Source organism: Antedon mediterranea, chromosome 2 (genome assembly GCF_964355755.1).
Source record: "Antedon mediterranea chromosome 2, ecAntMedi1.1, whole genome shotgun sequence".
In the NCBI taxonomy this organism is placed as follows: domain Eukaryota; kingdom Metazoa; phylum Echinodermata; class Crinoidea; order Comatulida; family Antedonidae; genus Antedon; species Antedon mediterranea.
In genome coordinates, this window is record NC_092671.1 from 10,501,811 (window position 1) to 10,518,132 (window position 16,322).

The 16,322-nt window shown below is 32.3% G+C and overlaps 2 protein-coding genes across 3 annotated transcripts; both read right to left on the reverse strand.

Moving 5' to 3' along the window:
* Positions 1–25: 25 nt before the first annotated feature.
* LOC140040363 (limbic system-associated membrane protein-like) lies at positions 26–6,224 on the reverse strand. 2 transcript variants are annotated; one of them, XM_072086248.1, is made up of 6 exons: positions 6,014–6,224; positions 4,842–4,899; positions 2,356–2,538; positions 1,997–2,122; positions 1,119–1,313; positions 26–865 (listed from the first exon to the last, which is right to left on the reverse strand). In XM_072086248.1, the coding sequence occupies exons 1-6, from the start codon at positions 6,017–6,019 to the stop codon at positions 579–581; spliced, it is 855 nt and encodes a 284-aa protein (XP_071942349.1). In that variant the 5' UTR covers positions 6,020–6,224; the 3' UTR covers positions 26–578. The 2 variants fall into 2 exon arrangements, with proteins under 2 accessions (XP_071942349.1, XP_071942350.1); XM_072086249.1 differs by lacking the exon at positions 4,842–4,899.
* Positions 6,225–6,857: 633 nt separating this feature from the next.
* LOC140040361 (sodium-dependent phosphate transporter 2-like) lies at positions 6,858–14,844 on the reverse strand. Its single transcript, XM_072086244.1, has 11 exons — positions 14,723–14,844; positions 13,346–13,718; positions 11,926–12,066; positions 11,711–11,796; positions 11,085–11,181; positions 10,826–10,945; positions 9,971–10,078; positions 9,126–9,179; positions 8,770–8,986; positions 8,452–8,637; positions 6,858–8,242 (listed from the first exon to the last, which is right to left on the reverse strand). Exons 2-11 carry the CDS (start codon positions 13,695–13,697, stop codon positions 8,005–8,007), a joined length of 1,599 nt encoding a protein of 532 aa, XP_071942345.1. The 5' UTR covers positions 13,698–13,718; positions 14,723–14,844; the 3' UTR covers positions 6,858–8,004.
* Positions 14,845–16,322: the final 1,478 nt, after the last annotated feature.

A 16,322-nucleotide genomic window follows, 5' to 3' on the forward strand; every position in this document is an offset into this window, starting at 1 on the left:
TTCAAATAATCTGACATCAGCCCGTTTTACATTAGTAAATTGCAGGGTGTCATCTTTGTATCAAGAACAGTTTTATTTTATGGTAAACACATCTATAGTATTACATACCATTACTCAATTGACAAGTATTTACATATATACTTCAAAATAAACAAAAATAAATAGTGTAAACATGACAATAGACGACGCCTCTGCAGTCAGAAAGGCTGCAGGTCGACCTTGCTAAGTATTTCGCTAAAAGGGGGAAAACATCTCACAGGTGAAAATCACATACTATTATGATAATCGACAATATGATTTTTACTTTAAACGGTCAACATTGTTGTGAAATAATGTGTTTTTAATCTTGGGCTAAAGGTAGAGTTTCTATTTTTAATCGTAAGCCAAGGGTAGAATTTCTGTTTTTCATCAATGTACACAACCCTAATAAATGGCCACAATAGTTTTTACAATATTTACAGCTCCTTCGTATATCGCAACATTATTTTGATTTGCTGGTATGACAACGCGAAAAAAACATTAAAGCTATGATGATTCAGGGCTTATCGTTTTTCTTTGCACACGTAAACTAGAATGTATTAATTTACTATTACGCATACATGTTGTCTATCCATAGTAATGCGACCCTTTACCATATTAACAGCATCACAAATATAAGTACCGCTGTCGCTTTTTTTAATATTTGGTAAAAGTATTTTTCCATTTATTATTGTTTTATTTAGTAACGTATCACTTCGTGTCCATGTTATATTAGGTGTTGGTATTCCATTCACGACGCAATTTAGGTAAACATTCTCTCCAAGATTGAAATATATTTTTCTATCGATTGCAGAATTCGGTTCGATTCTCAAAATGGTTGACGGAACTGAAATGAAACAAAAAATTAGTCCTGCTTGATTCCCACTACAGACGCAACACCGATTCGACCAATCACAAGCGATGGGTTATTCTGAACTGTTGCTTGTGATTGGTGAACTCGCTTGCGTTTCGTCTACGTCATTGCGTTGCGTCTATAGTTAGAACCAAAGCTTTAGTCATTATTGTCTTGAATAATCAATTACATTCTGTCAACTCATTGCGTCACAGTCGACTATAAATCAAGTTCTGTAAAATCTTACCTAAAACGTTTAGCTTTGGTTGAATATCAAGAAACTTATTTTCAAATTTAGGTTGGATTTGGCAAACGTAAGTTCCTGCGTCACCTGGTGTTACGTTGAGGATTTGTAAGTTATAAGTTCCTTTTTGCTCATCAACTAAAATCCGAGTATGGTTGTTTACGTCATATCTTTTATTAGTAATGTAAAGTACTCGTACTAAAATGAACAAAACAAGTCGTAAAATTCATTCATATGCAAGAAATCAAATTGTAATAATAGTATAATTGTTAAAGGAGATCAACTTCCTCTGGGACGTACGTATACTGAAAGAACGACAAAATACAGATTTTAAAGATTAGAAACTCACACTATACATACATGTAGTAATTGTTTTCTAGCATACACACTGAACCGTTTGTTTTACGAGATTGCCGAGAATTACCGTGTTTCAAACCAAGTGTAAGTCTGAGATTGCTGTGCGATATAATATTTATAGTGTCTAGCATGATGCGTTGAAACAAATTCCCTCAAATAAAAGTCATAATTGTCACTCTAAAATCTCAGTCAAAGGTGATATGAACGTGTAATATATATAACACCATTAAATATAGATTACTATTATTATTGGATCGGCTTGTTTGTAATTCTCAGAAACTTCACTGTCTCCTTAAGAGTCTGCAGCGGCACATGTTTAAAGATTTTGCCTTAGCACATGATCGAATTTAGTATATTTTTATATACGGTTCTCAAAGTATATAGGCCTACTGTACTGAAAACCAAGTGTATAATGTGTTTACCATTCAGTGACAAAACAAACAAACTAGTGTAATTTAGCTAATCGTATATAGACCTAAGTAACTTTAAAATATAGTTAAAAAGTATAATTGTTTATAGCTTACCCCTTTCTTTGTGAAACCACATTACTTTGGAATTATTTGTAAGATTTTTAACATTGCATTTCAGAAGAGCATTTTCACCCAAGCTGGCTTCCAGTGAGATAGTTCCCCAAATAACTGGACGGCCATCTAAAAAAAATAATGTCATTATGAATATTGACTTGTATTATTCTAATAAAATCATTTTTTTATGACAAAATGTGACATAATACTAGGTTTTAGATTTGGAAAAAAACTTGGTGTTGACTGACTCGATTCATTCAAAATATTAGAACGAATTTTGCTGATATAGGCCTAAGTAGACTTCTCGTTGTTTTTATTATAAATATTTTAATGGAAATGCCATAAACAAATAAACTAACCGTTATTTATATCGGGAACTGATGAAGACTCTGTGCCTTTAGTAGCTTCATTTCGTTTGCACAACTGGATCATGTTATCGCCTTGGTATCTCATATTTGGAGGTAACTGTGTTGCACAAGGATTATCATCCGAAAGGGAATAGAATTTAGAACCAATTATGATACTCATTTCTCCAGCAAAACCTGAAATTAGAATGGTAACTTTATTTATATCGCTTTTATAGCATTGACATTTCGCTCACTCACGCGTGAAAATGATGATATGTCGATGTGTATTGTACGCGCGCGTACACTTTACGTCACACAAAATGTTAAGATACATACAAAATGAACATTAAAGCAATCATCGTTTGACTCGGTATTTTGGTGGAGATGTGGTTGGTCATCAACATGTTTGTGTCCATCTATATATAGATATACAATTGTTCTTTTGGTCAGTCAACCAATTATGCTTTGTTGTAATTATGGTTTTTTTTTACAAATTTTTATTTCAAAGAAGAGTGTTTGTGTTATATCCTTAATATCATGTGGTTAAATATTCAGTATACTGAATGATATTTTACAGTGCTGATCGATACTAATAATACCGTATTTATTCGAATACAGCCTGGATTATTCATGTTTTTTTAGGGGAGGGGAGCGGTGCGTTTATTCGAGGGAGTAATAAAAAATAAAAAATAATATAGTAAAAATTGTATCATAAATGCTTGGTGAAATTGTAGATCATGTCAATCAATGATTTTATACTATAAATAGATATGTGTTGTAATACTATATAGGCCTATGCATGTAGTAATAAGTCAATCATAGTCTTTTAATTTAACTTGTTTATATATTATTGTTTTTTTATATTTACGTGTTTAATGCAATACCGGTACTCTGTAATGTTTATATTTTTTATGTTAGAATATAGAAGGATCCCAATGGAAATAGGCTAATAAGCTTTTTGGACAATCCTGGAAAATCTTTTATAAATGTATTATTTGTAATGCCAGTAATTTATCACTTTGTATGTATTTTTTATGATGATTTTCCTAATAAATTCAAATCAAATAAAATCATGCGGCGGGGCGTTTATTCGAATGAAAAAATATGAGGGGAAGTTTATTCAAAATGATGTTCTATGCGGGGGAGGTTCATTTATTCGAATAAATACGGTATAGAAGAAAATGAAGACAATATTACAGAAGATTAATTGGTATTTAATGCAGTAACATGTTATATATTGATTAATTTAATAATTGGTTGGTTTCTAGATAGAATTGTATGTTCTCATGAGTTGCTTCATGGAGTTATCGGATAATTAGCGTTGAAATATTAAGTCAGAAAATCAAATCGGAGACACGGTGGGACGGTAAGTGTGATAATGATGTGGCGGAGATTTCTCCCGTGTATCATTTTCAAATCTCAGGTTTAATCGCTTGAGAGACATTAGTTCGGCTAGAATACACATCAGTGAAGACGTCGCTATCTGACTTTATTTATTGTTGGATTGAAAATGTGTGGTAATTTTGTATTTTATTTGCTGAGACCGACAAAGTATAAGGCCTACTAATCGTAGGCCTACCATAAAATCGCCTTTATTTTAGAAAACCTGACCACAGCGAGAGGTTGCCTGCTGATCAGTTTTGTTCAAAGTGGGATGTGGCTATAACGAACGGGTGATGGCGATAATTGAACGAACAATTTTAAAAATGGTAAAATATAAATTATTTATATAGTTACGGTTGCTAAATATTTTCCAATTTCGTTACTAAAAATTACATTACTAACATTTTTAAAAATTGTTCTTTTTACGGAATAAGAAACATAACAATTTCCGATTGTAGGCCTATATACATGTTTAAATTACATACTAATACAAAATAAAACACTTATACAATTAGAACTTTGTTAACATTTCCGTGCATAAAATGGATCGAACGTCTTGAGATTTAAAATTTAATTATAAAACTGGAATTGAGTTTAAATCTTTATATTTCTCACGTGAGCTTAGCAAAATGACGGCAAGAACTTTATCTTAAAATCCGTCTTACAACAAGAGCAGTTTCGATTTTAACCTGGCCCACTTAGTTGTCTAACAATTTCCAGAACAAAATATATTTGTTTATAAGTAGAATATCTGGGATATTTGTTTTTTAGTAATAAGCCTACCGTAATTAAATGAAATTATTGGTTTATCTTGCAAGGGAGAACAAGAGTAATTTTACTCTTCCCTGTAGTCTAGGTTTCTATGCGGAGTTTTGACTTAATATTAGTAAAAAGGTAACACATTTGGCATATCGAAAAGCCGATTGGTGGACTAAAATAAAATACAATAACTACAGACTTGAGGCAAGTCTATCTTCCCTGATGTTGCTTTGCAGAATAGAGAAACAGAGGCAAGACTCCACCATACTAAGATAACATAAATGGAATAAGTCCGTGATATCATCGAATAGAAATGTACAGGCTCGTATGAATAAAATATTACAGAATATACTTACAAGATGAATGTGGAAATAATACAGCCACCAACTGGATAAGAACTATTACATTGTAAACCTATAGTAAATAAAGTGTTATGTATTGTTGTATATAGTTAGTCCAAATCCAATTACAAAATTATTCTCAACTTCAGATTTAACCTGAAATGTTATCACATTGTTAAGGGGTTAAGATATGGATGTTAAAAAAATTCATTGAAGATATACAAAGTTGTGCATTACCGTAATACAACATCGTTTCGCTGTCTTTGCCTCAGTCCTGGCCAATGTGTTAGGTAGTAAAGTATACAAAGTGTCCCGATTTTGTACCGGTATGTACTCAAATATTATTGGAAAACTTGTATTCAGTTTAAAAAAAAAAACAAGAAATGGAATGGGATACCAAATATAAGCATAATCTCTAAATTATGATCAAAATGGGAAAAAAAGAGAAACTGTTATAAGGTTATAGGTTTTTAAAAATATATTTTTTAATGTACAGTAAAGTGTTTTATTTAACAAAACTATTATTTAACGAAAATGTACGCAGGTAATGAACGAGTGAATTTAGCACAGTCTTTCTTTCAATTTATAGATTAATTAATTACGGTAATGAACAGAATACAGTTTATTCGTATTCATCCAATCCAATATTAATTAGGCCTATATGGCAATAAGCTATATTCTATATTCAGTAAGGTAGGTTTACCTTCTATTACCAGGCAATATGAAAATACTCAATTCATTATAAGAAGGATGAAATATTCACGATATTCAACATTAGTGTGGCTGATATTCATAGATCTACAGCTGCTAAACAATATTTTCCTTCAGTTATCCGATAGCATTATTTGTTTTCTCGCTTTAAATATAGGTAATGTTATTGCAACAATGCATAAAACGCTGTCTTGTGAAACAATTTATAAACGCATTTCCTCTGCCTATTTTGTTACTAATTGAAGAAATTATTCTGGACAATAAAAATTATATTCAAATGGAAACATGAATATTACATGTTATTGCAAACGAATAACGATGTTCGTTTTATAATCAGTCTAGATAAAAAAAACATCCCGTTCTTACGAATGTGACATTTAAGTTATTGGAGATAATAAAAGAAGTTCGAAAACAATAATAATTGTGATAATCAATATGGTGATAATATCACAGAATTGCCTCTAGACATATCTTACCTTCATTGCTGTGACAAGTATCTTCTAAATATCCAAAACGTCTATGTTTACATCGTGTGTGTCTTGGTAGATTTTAACGACTTGTTTGGATGTTAGAAAGCTACTGAAGAACTGAACGCACGAGATTTTGCCGAACGAATATTATTATTGAGCGGATCATAATATTGTCAATCAGTAATTCTGAGTAATGAGCCAAATTTCAGTGTTGGCTGATTACTATATCATTCCCCGTTCCACATCGTATCAGTCGTAATGATTATTACCACAACTAAAATGTCTATCAACCTAATCCAACTTATTACGGCTCATGTTGTTATATTTGACATGTATTTATTTGTAGTAAATCAATACATACTCCGACAATTCACTTCTGCCTAAATTTCAATTCCCTATTGCTGTACATCCATCAACAATGTATTACTATTAGTACAATAGAGTATAATCCTATTATTAAACATTTTAAATAACACATAAAGTACAGGCGGGTATAATTTTTCTAGGTTAACTTAATTTATATTATTATTTATTGTAGATATACTAAAACATTAATGTCGTGATTCGGCAGATCATTTTAAATATTATATACAATGCGCTTACATTTTCTAGGTTAACTTAGGCCTAATTTATATTATTTTTATTGCAGATATTCTAAAACATTAATGTCGTGATTCGGAAGATCATTTTAAATATTACAATACGCGTCAAATTTTCTAGGTTAACTTAATTTATATTATAGATATTCTAAAATCTTATGTTGTGCTTCGGCAGAACACTTTAAATATTAACTTGATTAATATTATTTGTTATTGCAGATATTCAATAAACAAGCATTAAAAACAATAAGCAATTAGATTGTTTAAAACATTTTATTACATCAAATATTTTGCATTCAGTATCAAAGACGTGCAATTGTTGAATGACAAACTGAGCTAAAAAGATCATTGCTCGTTTTAAAGTAATGATTTTAATGGTTTGCCTATAAAAGACCTTTCTTAATTCAGTACTGTGCATTGAAACTATTATCAAAAAGAACCATCCCCCAACCCGAAGTAATGACGTAAGGGACGATCGCCCTCTATAACAACACAAACTCAAAAATCTGTCAGCTGCTAAATGATGGAGGTCTATTAAAAAAACCAAGAACAAAAATCTGTTTAATAGTGCATCTATTTAATACTGTTTTGGCTACTAGCTATTTTGTAAAGTAAAACATGTTTTCTTAAAACACTGTTGAAATTTAATAAATAATGTTCTTGTTATGTCAACGAAAGCAAATATGTAACTTAAAAATCTATCATATTATAGATATTTAAAACATGTGTAATGAGATAAAGCTATGTGATTGGACAGCAAGCACCATAAAGTGTGTGATGTGTACCACTTCAAAGATAACATCACACGTCATGTGCTCATTGAACTGTGACCACAAGTTATAACAATCACACAGCAAAAGCATACAGCTATGAGGTAGTACAGTGTTTGAAACACCAAACCGAATATTTACAACACAGGCTTAAGTATTTTAAAGGTGGGCTTCAGGAATAAAGTTTCTAAACGGAATGTTTTGATAAAAATAGTCTATTTCAATAACTATAACTTATTCCGTCTTCTGGAACGTAGGCCTAGTGTAGTGTATCACAATATTTTAATTATTTGAATGCGGAAAATGCTCTGAAATATGAACTTTTCAATATTATATACGGTTAGTAATGAAGCTGGCCAAACCAATTTATGTGGAATTAATTAACTTATAGATACTGTACTGCATTTTCAAAGTGCCAGATATATTTGTTATGAAAACAATTTCACCAAAAATAAAACCACTCCCATATCTAAGTAACTTTTTGAAATTAAATCTGCAAACTTATTTTAAAATTCTCTTATGAATCTCACAGCTGGAGATATTAGCATTGCCATACCTTATATATTTGATTGAAATTTCATTTATTTTATTTGTAATCAGTAGGAGTAAACAGGTGAAAATTTTCAATTTATAGTGTAAATTGTAATAAATACATTATAAAAGCGCTAATACTAGCTGTTATTGGCAACGTCACAATCCATGCAAAGATAATATTCCGGAAGAGATTCCAATCAACATGTTTTCTGGATCGAACTAAACCTATTGCAATAATGGATCCTACTTTGCAGTGTGTGGTTGAGACCGGAATCCCAAGCTTGGAGGCTGTTAAAACAGTGGTGGCAGCTCCTAGTTCGATTGTAAAACCACTAAAAACAAACAAAAAACACTGTTGTCTTGTATACTATGTTAGAAATAATGGAAAGTGTGGGTATATTGCTGATATGATATATACAAACACACACATTAGTAGACCCTTTATCCCAGATAAATATTTGCATAAAGCGCTATAGATCTACAAATGGCATTTCTAGACACTCTTGAATCTACATTATACAGTGTTACAACTTGAACTAACCTTGATGATGTCATTGGGGTAAGGTTCTCACCCATTGTCTCGAGAACTCTTTTACCAAATAGCCACAACCCAAGACTGATTCCACAGCCACCATAAAACAGAATCCAATATGGTGTACTCGTGGTACCGGAGACTTCACCTGTCTTATGGATCAGCCACAACGCAACGAAGGGAGACACAGCATTGCTGAAAAAGATATTTGGATGATAGATACTTATAATTATAGAATACCAAGGTATATACATAAATCTAACCAAAGACTAACAAGGTGCTGTTTACCATTTAGGGGTAACGTGAATATAGTATACCGTAGCTTACCTGACATCATTACCGCCGTGAGCAAAACTGGCAAATGAAGCTGACAATATCTGGAGAGGTCCACAGAGTTTCTTTACAACTAGATTATCCTGAATAGCTAACCATTCTGGCAGCGCCTTCTTTTTTGGAGGATGCAGTGTTGCATACAGTCGACTGAAAATAGTACATCCACGCTCAAAAGTAGGCTCTTGAATATCACTTGTACTATCTTGAGAATCTAACATTTACAAACAGAAGATATTGTATATTTGAAGAAAAACTAAAGATACACATCCAACATATTGGTTATAACATTCTATGGCTCTTATGTTAGACATGGTGCATCACTCAATGCATCTATCAATGTTATTATTTACCTGATGATGTACTTGCTTCGTTCTCAGCTTCATTCTGTGTTTTACCATTAATACCTAAAAGAGAATTTAAAGATGTCAAGACAACACTGTCTTCAGTAGTCAATTCCACAATAAAAATCTATATATTGAGTGGTACCTGTTTACCGAAGATGGGTATTGCTAAACACCGCAAACCTCCAAAAAAACATAGCAAACCCCACCGAACCAACATAAAAGTGATTGAATCATGTAGTGTACAACCCACTGGGTATATCCATGTAAACAAAATATTACATTTTTACTGTTAACTACTTATTTTTTAGGTAAAACATCATTTTTTGGTAAAAAATGATTGCTAAACCCTGCAAACCTCCAAAAAAATATAACAAACCCCACCGAACCAACATAAAAGTGATTGAATCATGTAGTGTACAACCCACTGGGTATATCCATGTAAAAAAAATATTACATTTTTACTGTTAACTACTTATTTTGGAGGTAAAACATCATTTTTTGGTCAAAAATGATTGCTAATTTTTAACCAAAAAATGATGTTTTATCCCAAAAATAAGTAGTTAACAGTAGAAATTTAATATTTTATATACCCAGTGGGTTGTACACTACATGATTCAATCACTTTTATGTTGGTTTGGTGGGGTTTGCTATGTTTTTTTGGAGATTTGCGGGGTTTGTCACATAAAGTTTGATAGTGTAGACAGAGCTTTAGAGATAGATCATGGTTTTGAGTCCTGCCTGAGAAAAATTTATGCATTTTGTTCATAAGAAATTCCAAAGCCAGCCAGTCAATCAATCAATGTTCACGTCGGGTTATACAAATGTACTACAGTATTCAATATTTGGTTTACCATTTTGAGTTTCAACATCAATTGGCTGTTGTGATAGTACCTCTTGTGACAGTCTTATCTTTTCTTCCATTCTATGTTCTCTTTCTTGTGTCTCAGCAATAATTTCTCCTTTGTATCAGAATGGAAACACAAACTTTAGTTTCATTCAAAACTCACATTAAAAGGTTATAATAGAAAATATGATATGTATTATTATTATTATTATTATTATTATTTATTGCCAAAAACCAGTTACAAACAAACAAAACACAGAAACTAAGGGAGTAGGCAGGAACCTAAAAGTGAACCTAATCACTATAACAAGAGTTCAGGTTCCGTACTCGCAAAGTAACAACAATGATATAAAATAAACTATATGAAAATATTTAAAAAACAAATAGACGAATCAACAGTGTCAATATAAAATAAACGGATTAGTATTACTAGCGTTATAATATAAACATTTGTTAAAACTTTTATTACAGCATGTTTACTTTTTGATTTTTGCATACATATATACTGAACAGTAGATTCCTGAATTTGGGACATGAAATTAACAATGGAAAATATAATATAATTCAGGAGACACTAGAATATTATGGTACTTTGTTGGGTTTTGAAGGTGTCCTCTTAATACAGGTTCTACTGTATATAACAAGAATGTTTCACGTACAGAAATTGATTGCACTGATGAAGGGCTAGTGTTGCCCGAAAGCTCTGCTACTCTTCCTGGCTGTTTTACTTACTTACATATCGTTTTTATTTAGATTTTTGCTTATTTTATTTTGTATCTCCATTGATACTCACAGCATTATTTTCAGTAATTTGCCTTTGGATATATATAGATTTATATATACAGAAGTTAAATATACATACGCTTGTATTTTCTTCTCAGCCAAGGAGTTACAAAGAACCACACAATACCAGCAATTAGTATACTTATTCCAAGACTTAAAACAACTGGTGCCCATCTTGGTAAGTTACCCATGCCGATCACTAGGAAAACAAAGTACAGTTTATAAAACATAATTATGGGAATATATGAATGAAATATGTAACACTGCGGATAAAACAAAAACAATGATGGTAAATAAAGATGATGAAATAATAATAATGTATGAAATGCAACACTTACTGCTTGGACCATCAAATGTAATGGAAAAAATGTTTACAAGAAAAATAGCTCCATAACAAATAGGCAGAACTTTGAGGCCTGGCTCTAATGGTTCCACCTATAATGAGAATGATTATAAATATGTAATGATGAACTCTTTTCACACAGAAACATGTTATGATGACAAATTAAAATGAAAAATAATCATAGTTAAGTACAATACTATAAAATCAAATGTTAAGAGAGCAGTTATCTAAATTGGGCTCTTACAGCTTCAGAACCTAACAAAAAAGTGTTACCCAATAGGATTATTCCCTAAATAGGGTTGGACACCCTAAAACCCTTGTTTATTTTATGGAAAAGTGTCTCAAAAAGGTTCTAAATTAGTATAAATCCCTTATATTTATTTAGTTTATCATCCCTTACACTGAATAATCATTTAATTGCATAGGCCTTTAGGCAATGATGGTAATACAACTAGCGGAAACAAACTTGCATACCAACAAATTAAGTAAGGTACGACTATTATAAAGTTACACTCTGTTTAACAACACTGGACTACTATTTTAGTCATTGGGCACTCAGCCATATCTCATTGAAATTCAATTGAACAGTCCATTTGGACTACAGATAGTATTCACAATTACCTTTTTGACAACAAAGTGCTGGTATAGTAAAAATATAATTGCTGAAACCAGTCCTGAGAGAAATGGAGAGGTAAACCATGACGAAACTGAAAGAAAAGAAAACAAAACCCGATGGATTGCATAATCAAGTTAATAATAATTATTGTGTGAGCCTACTTTGTGGGCCTACTGAGTGGGCACAATAATCATCAAATTAAAGGAAACTTTGCACTTACTAATAAGACCAAACTTCTGCCAATTAATACCCTGTGTTCCTTTAGCTACAAGATGAAAGCCAACCATAGCACCCACAATACTATGAGTTGCAGAAACAGGTAGACTTAACCAAGTTGCAATAAACAACCATATACACGCACCTAAATTAAACAAATGTATTTATTAGTGCAAAGTATTATACAGATATTGACTGCTTAGAGGTTAAATATAAGATTTGAAATCCCCGAGGGAATGATATTATGTTCGAGGGAAATATATAATTCCCAAGAACTTAATATCATTCCCGAGGTGATGTCTAATCTAATCTGTTATATTACATAGCCAACAACAAGTAGAATATCTGCTGGGTCGGGTAGCTAGGCTAGGCCTCCTTTTTGTATTGTATTATGTATGTAAACAAGATGCCCAGACACCTTACCCGTCGAAGAATAATATACAGATAATTGCTACGGTAATTAATGATTCCTCGGCAATGAAATATTCACTAGCCTAGGTCGTTTAAATAATAACAGAAGAATTTCCATCAATAAGCCTACATTAATAGTTATCAGGTAGGCCTAGTAGGCCGAATAAATAATAATTCGTCTTCATAATAACTTCGAGCCGAATCACCGGATGTTCAGTGCGTCGCGCGCGTACCAGTTACTACTGTGAGTATTAACCAATCACAAACGGTGTTTCATCACATCTAGAGAGGACTAAAAATAAATGAGGGCGCTATATATGCATAGTTTAAATAGTTTCGATGATCAATTTCATCAAGCAAGTTCCGTGGCGCAGCGCATGAAGCGTTGTCTTGTGATGGAGTGACAATTGCATTGCAAGTTCAAGACCCAGTAGATGACTTTTGTTTATTTATCGGCAAACGCGAGTGTTGCACACGAAAATTACACAGTCAATATCATCGTACTCGAGAATTTATATGATTAATGACAGGGGACACAATAATTACGCGAAAATTACACAGTCAATATCACCGTTCTCAAGGATATATACGATTTACAATCCTCGCAGCGGCAGTCATGTGATGCAGTTTCAACCAATCACGTTCGCGTATTGACATAGGCTATGTAATATAAACTTTTAAAACACTCTCTTTGATGCTAGTTTTTTCTAACTAGGTTCTACAAAATTGAGACAATGGCCAGTTTTGTTTGCAGGCAAGATGTTTTTCTGATTCTATCCCCTCACACTTCGGATGGGATTTTAAGAGATGTTGGTCCTGTGTACACAAACACCACATTTGCATGAATAAAATTAAGAACTTAGCACAGCAGAAAGAGTAGAGAATTGGTTCTGGCAGCATGCTCATGGTTGGCGCTACTCTCTACGACTGCTTACATACAGATCTAATCAACATACTCCATAGATATCTGGCGTGGAATAGAAAATAATGGTATCACATGAGTGCATCCTTACCACTAAGGGCGGATAGTTGCCCGATGGCTAGTAGATCTTCTTGACCCTCGTATAGCGACACATCAAAAATACCTTTCCTAATCGTGTCTGAAACTTTAGATCCGAGGAAAACAGCACCAGCAGTTTCGAAAATTGATGCAAGGATACAAACTTGAAAAAATGTTAAAATCTTTGCACCAACTGTTGTAGCAAAAGAGTTAGCCACATCATTAGCTCCTACTCCAACAGCTAATATAAATGATAGTATAAAACCTAATACAGTCATCCATAATATACTACTGGGAATGGAAGTTTCATAGGCTGTCGTGGTTTCACTTATCATTGTAGTCATCATCAATGAGACACTTTCCATTGTAATACAATTTTTTTAAATCTGAAAAAAAAAAAATAAAAACACATTTTTAAATTGGACTAAATTATTACCTATTAATATTTTGTATAAAACCTAAATAAATTCCTGTCATTTGATTTGTGTGTAATATTATACAAATAATGAATGTTTATGAGTTCAATGGTATTGGTACAAATAATTTCATTTGGTGAAATATGAAATTCTATTTTCACGAGGTGAAGCTAGAGTGAAAATAGAATTTCATATTTCACCGAATGAAATTTTATTAATTTTGTACCATCAAACGAATATAATTATATTCATTATTTGTTATACTGTATATAACATCTACAGTAAGTAGATTCCTTTCATTGCCATTTATTGATTGTGAGATCTTGTTTGTGAAGGAGAGATCACCTTGTGCACGTCGCTGCTTCAGTTTGCAGAACAGACAGCTGGTGCTGTTATTAGATTTCACATATTTTTTCCATACACATTTTTCCCTCGTAAAAGTATATTACACAATTGTTACATAGAAGGTACTAATGCACGCCATGTGACCCATCGTCCAACTAAATGACAGGAATTTATTTAGGTGTTATATGCGTACTATTTAACGATTGTGTAGGACTAATAGTACATTTTTTTCATTTTTCGAGCGATGGTAATAAATAATTTCATTCGGTAAAAATATGAAGTACTATTTTCACTCGCCTCGTGAAAATAGAATTTCATTTTTCATCTCATGAAATTATTTGTACCAATGCACTAATCATAAACATTATATTTATTAGCCCTATTATTAGCACAATAAACTTTATAAAACACAAAGGCACGTTATATAATAGGCCTTACACAACTACTACACAACTACAACACAAATAGGCCTAGGCCTAGGTAGGCTTGAATGTTATGTTAGGCAAAGTACCACACATCACATTTCATTCAACAATTCGCGCCATGCTTACCATATTTAGCGCTCAGCAGGCACAACTTAACTAATGACAAGTCGTAAACCGTATATGGAATTTATTCGATACACTTACCTTTACTAAACAAAAACACTTCTATTTTATAGTCTGAGCTTCACCTAGACTTTATTTTACTAAAAAGCATAAACCATGTGCACTTTGGATCGATCCTGCACTTTTTTATTTTCTTTATTTGATCTTTCGATGGATTATAAAGAACCTGATTTTGCGCACTTCGTTCTAGATAAACTAAAACTGAAAAGTGTGGCAAGCCATCAGCGCAAAAATCTATCTCTATCACCGTTCAATAATTGTGATATCAAAATTATATGATGTATTTTCGTCGACGAGTGACGATAGAAAGATGGAGTTTATTACCTTACGAAAATAATAAATATTGAATACTGATACAAATAATAGCTAGATTTTGATAGAATAAACTGCCCAATATGGAAATGCCTAAGGGTCCATTTATACTAGAACGATAACGAGCGACGATAAATAGATAAACATACATTTTTCTTGCATAAAACAAAATAAATTAGAAAAGTTTTTGTTCTAAAACTATAGGATAATCATTTAAGCTGTCTTTGATAAAAAGGATTAATAAAAAAAACAACAATCAAATGACTTCATGACCAATACAATCGTTGTATTGTCACGATGATTACTCTTACTAATCATGACGTCATTTGATTGGACTTGTGAAAATATCATTTTCATCAAGACAGGCTCAGCATAGTTCTAGGATGAAAACTTTTAACATTTTCTTTGTTTCAGGTATGAAAAATGTATATTTATCTATTTATCGTCGATCGTTATCGCCCTATAGTGTAAACATGGTGTAAATGGGCCTTAAGCGATATGACCAGGGGGAATTGACAAAAACCACCAGATACCACTCTGGTGGTAGAATGTGTTGCTCTGATAGGTATCTGGTGGTATCTGGTGGTGTTAGTAGGACCTGACAATAACTCCAACAATGATGATGCGCCGCATCTATATTTAATCTCTCATATCATCCCATTATATTAGATAGGAGGTATACCCCCCTGCCCTATAATACTATAGCCAGGCCATGTAATGAATATATTATTGGACCTAGGAGGCCTAAATCAAATTAAATTTAAATTAACTCGAAATTAATTTTATCTATTAATTAATTAATCAATTCAAAATAAATGTTGATACATGTACCCAGACTACTCTCTAAACTAAAATTATATGCATATTTTATACAGTAAATGTATTGTATACCAAATTGTAGTTATTTTGTGTATTGTTTTATTTTTCAGGTTATTTTAGTATTTTCCGTTCCATAATCGTTCCAAGTCATTTGATGATCATGTGCCAAACGGGCTGCGTGTTTTTTTTTTCCAGGACGAACGTGGGCAGAAGTCATGAATAATTCATTACCTTAGTTATTTTCTATTATAAAGAATTGAAAGATAGCTGATCTACTTCCTAAATATACTAAACCTAACCCTCTAAATAATCTCTCTCAACTATTAAAAAAAACATGTTCATGAAAGACCTCGAACCGAGGGCTTCAGCGTAATAGGTTAAAGCCTTTACCACTAAACCAAACATTTCGGTTGGCAAACATTGTTTACACTAATTACTAATATCTCTGCATTCTTATATAGCGCCCTCTATAATGTTCCCTATTATGTCA

Bases quoted from the DNA above. Each gene is read 5' to 3' on its own strand.
- LOC140040361 (XM_072086244.1), bottom strand. From the start codon at position 13,697: ATGGAAAGTGTCTCATTGATGATGACTACAATGATAAGTGAAACCACG. The intron at 12,067-13,345 runs GTAAGGATGCAC...TGTTTAATTTAG, and splicing joins GCAACTATCCGCCCTTAGTG to GTGCGTGTATATGGTTGTTT. The intron at 11,797-11,925 runs GTAAGTGCAAAG...CTTTTCTTTCAG, and splicing joins GCAGAAGTTTGGTCTTATTA to TTTCGTCATGGTTTACCTCT.
- LOC140040363 (XM_072086248.1), bottom strand. The intron at 2,123-2,355 runs GTTAGTTTATTT...TATTTTTTTTAG, and splicing joins AGTTCCCGATATAAATAACG to ATGGCCGTCCAGTTATTTGG. The intron at 1,314-1,996 runs GTAAGCTATAAA...TGTTCATTTTAG, and splicing joins GTGGTTTCACAAAGAAAGGG to TACGAGTACTTTACATTACT.